This window comes from Alosa pseudoharengus, unplaced genomic scaffold (assembly GCF_046254945.1).
Source record: "Alosa pseudoharengus isolate Yale_2024_CS ecotype anadromous, Long Island Sound unplaced genomic scaffold, YU_APseudo_1.1 YU_APseudo_1.1_scf_1, whole genome shotgun sequence".
NCBI lineage: Eukaryota > Metazoa > Chordata > Actinopteri > Clupeiformes > Clupeidae > Alosa > Alosa pseudoharengus.
The window spans coordinates 47,788,300-47,803,236 of NW_027468564.1; the positions used below are offsets into that span (position 1 = coordinate 47,788,300).

General features: G+C 41.0%; 1 protein-coding gene across 4 annotated transcripts; it reads right to left on the bottom strand.

The window, feature by feature from the left end:
- Window positions 1-1,068: 1,068 nt before the first annotated feature.
- On the bottom strand, window positions 1,069-9,173 carry LOC143130843 (sialoadhesin-like). 4 transcript variants are annotated; one of them, XM_076290078.1, is made up of 13 exons: window positions 9,103-9,173; window positions 8,743-8,811; window positions 8,102-8,461; window positions 7,786-8,019; window positions 7,197-7,541; window positions 6,857-7,087; window positions 6,120-6,461; window positions 5,569-5,826; window positions 4,528-4,794; window positions 3,917-3,995; window positions 3,766-3,823; window positions 2,524-2,714; window positions 1,069-2,436 (listed from the first exon to the last, which is right to left on the bottom strand). In XM_076290078.1, exons 2-13 carry the CDS (start codon window positions 8,798-8,800, stop codon window positions 2,379-2,381), a joined length of 2,481 nt encoding a protein of 826 aa, XP_076146193.1. In that variant the 5' UTR covers window positions 8,801-8,811; window positions 9,103-9,173; the 3' UTR covers window positions 1,069-2,378. The 4 variants fall into 4 exon arrangements, 3 of the variants coding, with proteins under 3 accessions (XP_076146193.1, XP_076146215.1, XP_076146206.1); XR_012988009.1 differs by lacking the exon at window positions 1,069-2,436 and having other exon boundaries at window positions 2,630-2,714; window positions 3,452-3,823; XM_076290091.1 differs by lacking the exon at window positions 1,069-2,436 and having other exon boundaries at window positions 2,642-3,598.
- Window positions 9,174-14,937: the final 5,764 nt, after the last annotated feature.

Sequence of the window (14,937 nt, forward strand, 5' to 3'; positions counted from 1 at the left end):
TGTATTCACATGTCGACGTTTTTCCGCGGAAGGGGTGTAATATGCGTAGACAACGGCCATATTGGCGTTACAAACTAACCCTGTGCATTTCTATGGAGGATTTTTTGAGTGCTGTGTCTCCTCATTAGAAAGTCTCTGGTACTGCTGACAGGTGGAGGAATTGCACTTTATGAGGCCACAGATGGTACTTTCAGCAGGGAGACTAAATTCACAGAGTTCATTGATGGAAGGTGAGCCCAGAGTGCTCAGTGAGTATGGTTGTTTCAACTGAGTAATTGAACATTCTAATTGCTGGTGGATTGCCTCAATTTTAGTATTGAAAAAAATCAGGATGGCTGAGCAGCATTCATCAGAGAGTTCCTGGTGGGTGATGTTATCAGGTGGCTTAAGGAGACCATTAACAGTGGAAAAGAGAGCCCTGGTGTTTCCTTGTCCTTCCCTGATTATCTTTGCATAGTATGATGTTTTTGCAACACAAGAGTGTGTTTTTATACTGATGCAGGTGTTCAGAATACATGTCTTATCACACCCCTTCCACGGCAAAACATCTACATGTGAATACATTGAGCCAATCATGTGGTGTATTGTGAATACATTGAGCCAATCATGTGGTGTGTTGTGAAGACATTGTGCCAATCATGTGTTGTGATCTCGCCGCTGGAGCAAGGTTGGTGTCGTGAAGCCTTGCGCAGGCACATTTCTACCGAAATAGATGCCTGATAAGTGCCCAAAAAGCGTTACAATATGGCCACCGAGTGGAGGGACTTACCTAAAAGGACTTTATTTCAGTCCATTGCTTAACGTCACGTGTTATCACTCAACTGACACTGAGGATGCGCAGTACAATAAGGCTTCACCCGGAAAAGGGGTTCAAATTGACTTTACATGTCTCTGTTGAAGTCTATGGGGTGGCTCTGTCCATTTTGTTTACTATCTATGTGTCAAACTCGCACGGGGTGACCCGCCTTGACTTAGCTTCCCACTACCTATATCGCAGCCAAACTCACTCGGGCCCATAGGCTCCTATCTCAAGAACAATGAGACCTTACTTTAAAAGTCTTCATTTTAATGATTACATTCGTCTGCATCCTCTGGTCTAAACATATTAACTTTTCTCACAAATTTCAAATAATTGAAAGTGAAAGTAAAAGCAATTAGTCAGCGGCTATCCATCCCATTCTCAAAAAATGTGGTCTTCGTCATTGATAGAATATAGTGACAATACCTGTTTAAAGGTAAAGTCAGCCATTGTGCAGGTCACGTTTGTTTATGTTTATATTTATATAAATGTATTAGCAGACCTTTTTTTCCAAAAGAACATACAATATATTGTATTGGATCAAAGATAGATAGTAAAGATCAAACGAAACACACCAGAGAGGTAGCTCACCCCTTTCAAGTTTTGGGAGCCTGGGCTGCCTATAGAGACCGGTGTTTTCTCACAGTGTATTCACAGAATGGGCAACTAGCAGGTTGTGAGGACATGATTGCTGAATGTGACCAAAAAAAAAAAAATGATGGGCTTGAAATCGTGTACAATTGCTGACTGTACCTTTAAAGTTACACATCAATGAATATTATACCAAAGTGAGCCATTATGACTTTGTGACCCATATCACATCATGCAAAGTGTCCAACATCACAACACTTCTTATGCAGTATCATTACACTAATATTTGGACACATGCAACATTAAATGTCAAATTAATGTAAAAGTTGAAAGTTGACGTTTCAAACAGATTAAAAAAAAAATTCTCAATCAGCATCCATTAAATGTTATTTTCTGACACATACTTGTGAGCTGGTCTGTAGCTCTACGATAAGTCTGTATCTTCATGGTAAGTAACAATATAAGATCAGAAATGAACTGCAGTGTTAGCTATAATGCTTGCTCTACTGATATTCAACATAGACTAGGGCCAGCTAATCACAAGCCTAGGTTATTTTTGGCCAAACATAACACAAAACTGAGAGAGAAAAAGCAATTCCACGCAAAACTGTCACATCCATAACGCCAACTAAATACCATGGCATTGTGTTGCCGCTATGGATGTGACAGTTTTGCACGGAATTGACCAACTACATATTTTACATTGTACATACTGTTTTGCGTCAAGACAAAAACTAGTTTAAATTTAACTTCAGTGATTGTGTGGTTAAGGATTTTTTATTATATATATTTTGATATAATTTGAAGTCATTATCTCTGAGCCTCCCAGAGTACCACTATAGAGAGTCTGGGGACCACCAGTGGTACCCGTACCACAGTTTGAGAACCACTGATCTAGGACATTAAGGGAAAAGTCAATCAAACAAGACTGAGGACAAAAGCTGTTTCCCCATTCTCTGTGGTCTTCACTCTACTGTCCATTCGTCCTTTATCGTGACAGTCTGCATCTACTGACTGCACTGTAGACTACAGAGTAGTCTTCAGCCCTGTGGAAACAGATAGAGAGAATTATTGATATAAAGAGAATAGATCTTATTTATTATGTATCCTTTATCTTGTAATGGACACCTCACCGCCTGGTAGTGCTCAGTCTCGTGCTTTTGATGTGGACTGTGTGGTCATATTCTTCCTGTTCTTTAGAGGCACTGAACTGAAGGCTGGCATACTCAACATCAATACCATGGTCATCTCTGTTATCTGTGTTGGCTGGGCCAGTTGACACAGCCATGGCACCGATGTTGGCATAAACAGGAGCTGCATCCGCCTAGTGGTTTGGTAAAGAGTTCATATAATATAGGACAAGCACCTGAAGAGGAGTGCTTTAGTTGCACCAAAACGTGTGCTCACTGAAAATCCTTCCCTCCTTATTTTGTGCAGCCACTGCACGTAGGTTGCCGTTTTTAGGAAAAAGGTGGAAGCTGAAATTTTTTTTATAATGACTTGAAGCCGAGCAGAGTGGCACAGTAGTGCTCCTTAGAGCCACCCACGGACATTAAGACTTGCATACATTGTATTTCTTATGTTTTGGTACAACTAAAGCACTCATCTTCAGGTGCTTGTTGACAGCCATGTCAAAAAACAGGAAATTGGTTTGCCGACTTCAAGTAAGCTAGTGCAGAACCCATTGCAATATCTGTCTGACTTTTATTCTAATGGAAATATTGTAATATTGGTATGTAGCATTAAAGCTATACAACTACAACACAACTGTCACTAATATTGCCTTAACACTAGGGTAATTTTGACTGCTACATTTTTTTTTTTTTTAATTACTTTCTTAAAGCTACATTGTGTCATTTTGTGGGTCGATTCTTAGCAAAAACCCATTTTTTCTTTCAAAAATATGTGCTCATTTATGTGTAATTACTTCCACCAATAAATGAAAGTATTCTCTTAAGCGTAGAATCTGCCATTCAGAATACATACGAGCGAGTCGCCTGTATGGCGGCAGGCATGTTTCGGCCTCCATCTTTAGAATACATTAGCCAAGGAAGGACATACCTGCAATTACGAGAAGGACTACTCAATAAAGTAGTGTATGACATCTTGTAACGTCAGCTAGCACATTTATGGTGCGGCTTCCGTAGCTAGTAAATCGTGCTTGCAGTGGGGGGGAGCAGGAGTCTGTTGCAATATACCATCTCACCGCTAGATGGAAGAATTTCACCCAAGAATTAACCCATGAGATTACACAATAACTTTAAAAAAGAAAAATAGTTCAGCTGGTGAAGTTTTGAGTTTAAATTCCAATAATAGTTCTAGTAGTTCTAGTAGAAATTCTTGCCAGTTCTAGTGTCAAGCCAAAGCCCACTTACATGTGATTTATTTGCGGTGCTCTTGTCGTCAGAGGATCTATTTCTCCTACAGAACATACTGCAAAAAGTATGAATGGAGTTTCAATATTTAACACTTTTGCACAATAGTCTGTTACACAGGACAGCCTTGAATGTTCACAGGGAATTTTACCTGAGCAAAATTCCAAAAACCAAGATGACAGCCAGGATGATGGCTCCAATACCTACAAGTCTCTTTCCCTGTAGGCTTCCTTAGTGTGTGAAGAGAGAGAGAGAGGAAATAGAAACAAGTCAGGTCTAAGTGTTGGCATATGGTAGAGAATGTATATGTTAGGTTAGGATATACAACTACACTACACTAATATACAATTACACTTATTTCTAAAACCAGTTCATTGCTGCTTGTGGTCCTCTGTTGTGTGTGTGTGTGTGTGTGTGTGTGTGTGTGTGTGTGTGGGTGAACGCATGCACACGCATGTGTGTGTGTGTGTGTGTGTGTGTGTGTACCTGTACCCGTGTGTGCTTGCGCCTGTGTGTGTGTGTACTTTGTGTGTGTACTGATTCATACTCTGTCTTGGCACTGTACATGTGAAATAAACTAATTTGCTTGCACCAAGCCCGGGACCAAGCCATACTCTATTCCTGTTAATTGACACACTTCTTCAGCCGCATGGGAACCAGTGTGATTCAACTGGCTTTGTTGAGCTACATCATCAACAAGCTTTTGACAGAACTGTGGACTGCAACGCATGCAAACAAGCATGTGAAAAAGAACATAAATACCTGTAAAACGGACCTCAGCGACAGATGAGTTCTGAGAACCGATTTCATTGTGTGCCTCACAGTGGTACAACCCCTCGTCACTTGAGGTGAAGTTCACATTCACTCCCTCGGTCACCTTTTCTAGAACAGGCTCAGGTCCACTTCTCCTGTACCAGGTGTATGTGTGTGGCGGTGGGTTGGCTTGGCAGCTGCAGGACAGAACCACTGTATGGCCCTCTTCTATCTCACCAGAGGAATTCACGGACACTGAGGTTTGTCTTGGAGGGTCTTCCAAAAACACATGAACAATAAGAAAATAAACAACAAAAACAGTAAGGGCTATATTTTAGCGATCTGAAATGTCTGGTCAGAGACATAGGGCTCTACCCTGCACAACGTGGCGCAACGTGGCGCAAAGTGCAACGCAAGTCTTATTCATATCCTACAGTACACCCAGTCAGTGATGAATTTTCCGCCATGCACTCCACTTCCATCAAACATTGCGCCCACGGATGTGTCAGTGAACGAACATAGGCGTGGTCTTGATCTAAAAACTCAGTCCACCTCCGCCAGGCCTCTTGTGGCTGAGAGTGTCTCATCATAGCTCATGGGAACATGTAGCGTACTTGTCTCTGTGTGTTTGTGCATGTGTGTGTGTGTGCGTGTGTGCGTGTGTGTGCGTGCGTGCGTGCGTGTGCACACGCGCGTGTGTGTGTGTGTGTGCGTGTGCACACGTGTGTGTGTGTGTGTGTGTCTGTATGCGTGTGTGTGTGTGTGTGTGTGTGTGCGTGTGCGTGCACACGCGTGTGTGTGTGTGTGTGTGTGTGTGTGTGCATGCGCGTGTGAGTGTGTGTGTAGGCACCAGGTTGTGGTGAGTGTAGTGACAAAAATCAATTTATGCATCATATAAAGTAAAATTGATGTCTAAGTATTATGTGTCAAAGTTGCCATGTAACTACAGCCTTGAGGGTTCTTTGAAACACTCCAAAAGGTTCTATTGCATCGCTTCGAAGTACCAATTCTATTTCTAGAGTATAGATCAGTTGAGACAGGTCTACTTACATCTGACATTGAGCGTCTCAGCTGTGGAAGGAAAACTCTCTTCTCCTCTAACTGCACAGGTGTAGAGGCCGGAGTCACTACTGTTCACTGGATCCAGGTACATGTGATTTTTGTCGGTGTAGTATTTGGTAGGCACCGGTCGTGAGTTCTTGAACCAGGTGAAGGTGGAGTCGTTAGTCAGAGTGCAGGTGGTGCTGCAGGTCAGTGTCACCGTGTCACCCTCCGTCACCATAGCTGGAGTCACGTTGACTCGCAGGCCTGAGGAAGTGAGAGTAGATCTGAGTAATCTCACCTCACCGTCACCCAGCCTGGCATGGGTCACCATTTTAGAAATGAACAAGCTATAAACTGGATGTTTCCTGTCGCTGAAATCTAGATCACTTAATTAGATTCCGATTATTTGACAACCAAACCTTTTAATTCCACACACTATAATGTCAACACTGTCAATAATAATGTCATACTATGTCAATATGCTTTTAGAGAGTTCATTTTACAAAATGTTAAAAGATTCATTTTAAAAATGTTATGAGATATATGCTATACATTACTTGTGACTGAAAGCGTGACACCAGGTCTTCCATTGAACTTCTCTCCTTTATCGGTCACAAATCTGAAGAAGTATTCTCTAGCGTCTGCCTCGGTCAGATTGGCCAGTCTCAGCGTGTGGACGCTGTTGTTCCCCCAGTACCCCACACGGCGCTCATACACGTGGGTCAGACTCAGGTCCGCAGGCTCAGAGTTTGGCTCTTGATCATAAAACCAGAATGGACTCATAGGGATGTGGCCAGCTGGGTATTTGTAATGGCAGGTGATATCCACTGTGGACCCTTTTAAGGCACAGATGGCCTCAGAAGCATAAGTCACATCCCAGCACTCCTGACCAAGGATGCCTGAAAGAGATATTTACTGAAAATTCTTTGGATAGTAAAAATCTCAAATTCCAAATCTAAATTCCACTTCATGTGAGTGCAGAATCTACTCTCATAATAGAACTAATGACAATACTCATAACAATCATTATAAAACATTGTTTGTCAAATATACTTTGTTGCTAATTTTAATGAACTTGCAATTCACTTCATAAAGTTGTTCTGACACATTAGGCAAATCCATACTCTACAGAAAGTATTTAAGTTTCTGTATGTAGGCCTACACAAAACATTTCATATTTTACTATGCCTAACCTTCTAGAAATATGCATAGGCCTATGTTTTTGTGCAGTAGTGTTCATTTTTTATTTATTTATTTATTTATTTATTTGTTTGTTTGTTTGTTTTAAACTTACACACATCTGGGGAACGATGATTTGCATAGCCTTGTATTGAACAAGAGTAATGTCCCTCCCAATGTTTAGAATATTGGTAAAGATAGATGTCCTGTCTATGGTTATTCTCTAAAAGTTGGCCATTTCTGTACCAGTAGTAATAAAGCTGAGAGCTCCCTCTGCATGAGGTGTTACACGTCACTTTTATCCAATATCTTCTTACTGTATCTGGATTAACCGTCACCTGCAGGTCTACAACGAGAAAAGAAAACAGATTGAATAACATATTAGTTTTTTTCTCACAAATTCATGACAACAAGCCTGTACACACTCCAGCTCTATGTGAGACATGTATGATCACCTGTGACTGATAACCAGACTCCAGTTTTGGCTGCTATCCATTCTGAGGAGGCGGTTCTGAAAGTGTACAAGTACTCCCCTGAGTCGCTCTCTTTCAGATCCTGTATCGCCAGGCTGCAGTTACCTCGATCTGCACTGATCTCGACTCGATCTCTGAAGAGGGGATTCAGGCTCAGGTCACCTGGCTCTCCGCCCGAACGGCTGACTTTTCGGTGCCAGTGTCCTCGTTCGAACTGATGACCTCCAGGATATTTGTAAGAGCAGGACATGACCACTGATGAGCCCTTTAAGCCACAGACTGACCCACTGCGGTAGGTCACACCCCAGCAGTCTGGACCAGAAACACCTGAAGCACCATCAGATAAATATAGAGACTAATGCAAAGGTTCAATCTACTATAGACAGTGTACTTTATACTGATCATATTTGCAAGACGGAATGGCTCTTTCACATCTGTGATACTGAGACAAATCCCTTATTCTGTTATGAAAATGTATTATCATACAAATCTTCCCCTTGGTATGTACATATTTCAAAACTGCTCTATTACAAATGTTCAAGATTAAACCGCAAGAAAAAGCAACACTCACACACATCAGAAGATGTCAGGCTATAGCCACCAGCTTGGACCACACACCGGTAACTACCCTCACTCTTAGAGCCACTGGTTGAGTCTATGTATATGGTCTCCTGAGTGTCATATAGATATTTTTCATTCCTGCACCATTGGTACATAGCAGTAGTGTCCAGCCTACAGGAGGTGGCACAGGTTAACTTAATCCACCTTTGCGTGACTGAGGTAGGATCCACCTTCAGCTGAACATCTTAGGGGAAAGCATGCACAGCTGTGAAAAACTAATTCCTTGGACAAATGCCGTATCATTCAAAAATATGTTTTTTTCTCACCTTTCAAGACAGTGACATTAATTCCAGGCGAGCCATGAATCCATGATGTTATTTGGCTATATGATGATGTCCTCGCTTTAAATCCATAGTAGTAAACCCCGGAGTCACTCTCTTTCAGAGGATATATGTAAAGATTACAGACATTCTCAGAATAAAGGATCCACACCCTGTTTCTGTTCTCTGGCTCTTCTCTCAGATCCTTTGGGTCCCCATTAAGGACCTTCTCTCTGTACCAGTGGCCTGTGTGGATGCCGTAAGGTCCGGGGTAGTAAGAGCAGAGAAGGAATACTGAGGAGTCCTTTAAAGCACAGACACTCTTGGAGGGGTAGGTCACCTCATAAAGGGCCTGACTCCAAACACCTGGGGTCATCAGAGTAAATATTTAATATCAGAAACAACATCAAAGGAAGGAAACTCATGACACATGTAACTTTCTATTGTTGCTTGTAGTAGCGTTTAATGCAACAGTTAGGTCTGGTCAAACTATTAATTTCTCTTCACTGGATATGTTTTTCACTCAATCATTCAAAGCGAGAGGACAGCAATTTCAGTTTTTTTTCTCGAGGGAAATTTTTTAAATCAACGGAGTGCACTTCTGATAGGTCATGCATTACATATAATTAGGATGACAGGTTTCATACCTGAAAAGAATATCATGGATACCAGGTAGACGACGTGCATGATGACAGATCCCTGCATGATTATAGAACCTAATAAATGTATAAAAAAATAAAAAATATTCAAATATAGAGAAAGACAATGAGAGAAGGGAATGGAAATAAACAGCTGTGTTAACACTGAGAGTAAAAAGTGTAGATCTGTGTAGATAAAAACTACACTAAGAAGATCACTATTTCTTTCCCTCTTTTGCCATCATGTGTCACGTCATGTGATAGCTGATGTTAAAGTAGTTCACTGTGTCTCAACAACAAAAAGCACCAAAAAAACACCAAAAAAGCTGACTATTATCCAAATGCATGTATGTTGAAGTGTGTACTTACCAGCACTAGAGGAGCCACTTCTGCTTTCCCAGAAGGCACACACGCGGACAGCTGGGGTTGATGCTGTTGGGTGTGAAGATTTAAAGTTGTGGTCGAGGCCAGCGAAGGGGGGTATTTAAAAAGGGCCGAATCTAAAGCGTTTCCTCTTTTTCTCAGCTGTGCCTGGTGCGCTGCCATCGACTCGTAACGCGACGAGGGTGGGGGCTTTACACATTGTGCACAGAGCCCAGACATACAACATCCTCCTCAGTTCTGCAGGCCAGCCATTCAGGGGTGACATACATATACATTATTTACATTTCGTTAACTGTTATTTATTTACATTTCGTTAACTGTTATTTATTTACATTTCGTTAACTGTTATTTAGATCAGTGGGAGAACTTGGGGTCCGCGACACATAGCCAGGGGGTCCGCAAAATAATTTACTTGAAATTATAAAGTTGAGTTTTATCATTTTAAAACAGATGATGTCTACAGATGATGCCCCTTTTCACCCATAAAACAAGCAAATTGTGTCTATTTGCTCCTACCCACAATTAACTTCACTTAGGTCATGAAGAACCATTCCTACTACTGCTTAGCTTGGCTTATTTGTTAGCCAGCTAGCTGATAAATGTGTAGAAATGTTTGAGTCAGTCCATGTTGTCAAGTGACGGAAAAACCAAAACTGACAAAAGACGAAGTTGCACATCTGCCAAAAAACATGGGATAGTGGACCTGGCCACAACTGCAGAGAATACAAATGGCATGCTTAATTGTTACGGTTATGAGGGGGTCCCTGGAAAATTTTCTCCCCCAAAATGGGTCCATGGAACCAAAAACATTGAGAACCCCTAATTTAGATGATGTACTTATTTAGAGCAACTTACAGTGAACTAATTACAGGGACAAGAAGCTACTCCGGGTTAAGCACCTCAAAGCCACAATGGTGGTAGCCGCTGGGATTGAACTCGTAATGTTCTGGTGTTCCGTTTGGAAGCCTAGAATCCTAACCACTAGACAACCAACAAAATATACATACATACAGTACATACATACATACATACATAGAGGCCAAGAGACATGAAACAGTGTGTACACGTACAGTGTGCGTAAATGGCAGAGCCCTCCCTGCATTGCAGTCTCAGTAGGGCTCTGTTCTGTCTCTGTCTAGCACTATTCACCCCACTACATAAATTAAGCATACAGTATATACTTTGTACATACATATACAAACATACACACATACATACATACATACATACTGCACATATGTACATGCATGCATACAATGTACATATGAAGTACACTTATAAGCTGTTCACACACGCCTTGCTAAGCGCAGGGCATAATCACATAGCGAGAGTGTCAGGGCAGTGAGAGTGTCAGGGCAGATCCCACAGACACTTACTGAAGTAGAAATGTAAGCTACTTAGCAAGAAGACATGCAGAGCACTTCTTAGCACTTTAGAAACGTGTGTGGTGTTACGCTAATCATCATTTAAGGGGTGCTTTTTCTTTTTTTTCTGCTGAGTGGGACATGCCCCCAGACCCCCCTAGCATTTATGAGGGCCCAAATGTATTTTCTTTCATACAGTAGAACCCAACATTTTTAACAGCACCCCTGCCATCAGATCATACTTTAGCTGTTTTTCTAACGGAAAAAGGGTGTTTTCCTGCACGCATTCAGTACATACATACATACATACATACATAGAGGCCAATGGATATGAGGAAAGTGTGCACACATACAGTATGTACATACATCAAACATATATACTGCACATACATAAATACATGTATGTCTACAAACTGCACATACATATATAAATACATACATTTCTACATACTGCACATACATAAATACATATATTTCTATATACTGCACATACATAAATACATGCATGTCTACATACTGCACATACATACATAAATACATGCATGTCTACATACTGCACATTCATAAATACATGTATGTCTACATACTGCACATACATAAATACATACATTTCTACATACTGCACATACATAAATACATGCATGTCTACATACTGCACATACATACATAAATACATGCATGTCTACATACTGCACATACATAAATACATACATGTCTACATACTGCACATACATGATAAATACATACATTTCTACATACTGCACATACATAAATACATGTATGTCTACATACTGCACATACATAAATACATACATTTCTACATACTGCACATACATAAATACATGCATGTCTACATACTGCACATACATACATAAATACATGCATGTCTACATACTGCACATACATACATAAATACATGCATGTCTACATACTGCACATACATAAATACATACATGTCTACATACTGCACATACATAAATACATGCATGTCTACATACTGCACATACATACATAAATACATGCATGTCTACATACTGCACATACATACATAAATACATGCATGTCTACATACTGCACATACATAAATACATACATGTCTACATACTGCACATACATGATAAATACATACATTTCTACATACTGCACATACATAAATACATGCATGTCTACATACTGCACATACATACATAAATACATGCATGTCTACATACTGCACATACATAAATACATACATGTCTACATACTGCACATACATGATAAATACATACATTTCTACATACTGCACATACATAAATACATGCATGTCTACATACTGCACATACATACATAAATACATACATTTCTACATACTGCACATACATAAATACATGCATGTCTACATACTGCACATACATACATAAATACATGCATGTCTACATACTGCACATACATAAATACATACATTTCTACATACTGAACATACATAAATACAGTACATTTCTACATACTGCACATACATACATAAATACATACATTTTTTACATACTGCACATACATGCATGCATACTGCAGATAAAGTGTACACTTATAAAACTGTTCCCGCATGCCTTGCTCAGAGCAGGGCGTTATCTGTGTGAACCCACATGACATAGAAACCTGCCCGTGTACATAACAGTGACAGGGCAGGACCCGCAGACACTTGCTGACCTGGAAATATCAACTGTTTTTGGTGCTTCGGAAACTTGTGTGCTATTACTGTAATGTTCAATGGGTTCATCAACCCTTGAATAGACTGAGCTGAAAATGTGAATTTGCACTGAAACTTGGGCTGTTCCTCTATTGATATGAGTCAGAGTGTGACTTGAGTTAATTCTGGTTGCAGTCTGTCTCACAGTAAGACTTTCACTTTAACATTTTTTTGAGTTCATCCCCTTTTATATGCAGCCCGCTATTTACTGAGCAGCCGATACTTCCATTTTATGTCAATTGATCATGACAAAGGGTAACTTTAGGCATTATGGCAGTGACAAAAGAAGGGTATGTATCCTTTTAATCTGGACATTCTGGAAAAGGCCAGAACGGCCGTCCATCCAACGGCCATCGGCCTGGCTCAAAATAGCCTAGGCCTACTTTATCAGCCAAGTAACTCTGTGTCACACAGGCACAAGGGACAATGGAAAGGTCGCAGTGTCTGTTCAGTGTCACCAAAAAAGACTGTGTGGTTGTGCTCAAACATGTTGCACAAAACGTAATTTCTGTCAGAAACCACAAGGGCTCTATCGTGCACCGGCACAAGGTGGCGGATTTTGCGCCATGCGCTGCACTTTTATTAAACCTTGCACCCAGGGGTGTTGCAAAAGGTGTAGTCTGGCACATGATCCAAAAATCACTATCATACACCCTCTAAAAATCATTACGCCACTGACCAAGAGAAACCTCAGAAATGTATGCTGAGTTGTTTATGTTATTTTAATTATGATCAACAGTGATATGGGTGGGTGCCCTACGGCATACATCCTGCTTCTCTCATCCACAGGAACTCGCACCAGTGCACCGCACATCCATGCAAAACATTACAAATTACACAATTACAATGGGAAACATAATTATAATAAAGATATTAGGAAATACATCTCACAATGAGTTATTCGCCATCATTTTTAAATTGGTAATGACGGATAAAATTGAGTAGGCACTTCACCAATAGAAGCAAGACGCGTAGGTCTTAAAATCAACCTGCCCATGTCGGGGGTGTCTGTCAAGAACCAGGAAATACAGAAATTCAGGAATCAACACTGACGGACTGACTTTAGGCTACACCAGACAAGACAGTGTAAGTTCATAAAAACATCACTATTGAACTCTTCTGTTAAATATTGCTGTGTTTGCTCGATTGCGCAGCCAAATGGCCGAGAAACACTTATCTGTCCCACTTATCCTGGCTGATGAGCTGGGAACCAATGCATTTCACCCTGTTCCTATGCCATCCCTGTTGCTGTGGGAACCAATGCACCCTGTCCCTATATGCTCTCCTTGTTGCTATGCTGCAGTTCTATACTAGTGGATCATTCCAACATCCCCTAAACTTAACTGGAGGCATATCACAATCTGCCATAAGTTCAGCTATACATGCAGTTACATCAGGTCTAGTCCAACATGCTAGTGAATACATTCAATTTCCCATGACACCTGACAGACAGGAGCGTGTTAGACAGGAGTTCTATGCGAAGAGTGGCTTCCCTGGTGTGCTGGGTGCAATAGATTAGATAGACTCATGTGCAACTACGTGCCCCATCACAGAATGCTCTGATCTACATCAACCGCAAGGGAACCTACTCAATTACCTAAATCTGACTGACTATTTTGAATATGATACTTTCACTGGCATTTATATTGTGGGACGGTGGTAGTGTAGGGGTTAAGGAGCTGGGCTAGCGTGCAGTAGCTTGAAAGTTGTCGGTTAAATTCCCGGCTTCCACCGTTGTGCCCTTGAGCAGGGTGATTCTAGACCTAGAGCTTTGCTGGGGCACAGGCCCCCAACTCCCAATACATAAAAAAAAAAACATTTAAATGTGCGCGCAATATGAAATAAATGGCTTTTACGTCTAGCCCCCATCATGTCCTCATCCATTTCTTGCCTGTCTCTCTCCTCCTCCTCCTGCCTGGTACTGGACTGCCCAGCCTGTGCTCTTTCTCCCCTCTCTTCTCCTTCTTTTCGACCTTCTTCTCCTCCAGCACTCTCTCCCTCAATTGTTGTAGCAGCCACTGCAGCAACATCCAAACACATAGGCATAAGTAGGCCTACTGTATACTCACTGCATGAATTTAATAGGCTGCATGAATTTAATAGGCTTTCCTACACAAGGGAAGCTTATTTTTAGTCAAAATTGAGATATACTTCCCTCCCAGGCAAGGATCCTGTAGTCATCCTGGCAATACTGCAGTTCTTTGTAGTTTAAATAGCCTACTAAAGCCTTCATACTGACTTTTGGTGATAATTTGCAAATGTAGCCTAATCTGATTATTCTGAGTCTGATTCTGTGTAGATTATTATAGGCTACATTTACAAATGCAGCAAACTTATTTAAGTTTGCCATTAAACCATTGATCAAATCACAGCACTGGCTATTACCAGCATAAATGTTACCTTTAATGTGGGCAATTATCATACCTCCCTCGTCCTCCTCATCTCTCCTCACTGTTCCTTTCCCTCTGCCTCTGTTCAGGAAGAATTGTCTGATGTCCATCTCTGAATAGTTTATCAGAAGGCTATGTTTAGTTTTACAGTAGGACAGCTTCACAAACAGTATAGGCTACTTTTACAGGACTCTCTCTCCAGTATACGTATAAATCATTATTAATTGTCCGCATGTGTGCATGCAGCCTACACATGGTGTGAGTGTGTGTGTGAGGGAGAGAGCACAAGCTGGTAAACTGTTGCTAAATTTAGGCTACGACGCTAAGCATTGAAAAACAG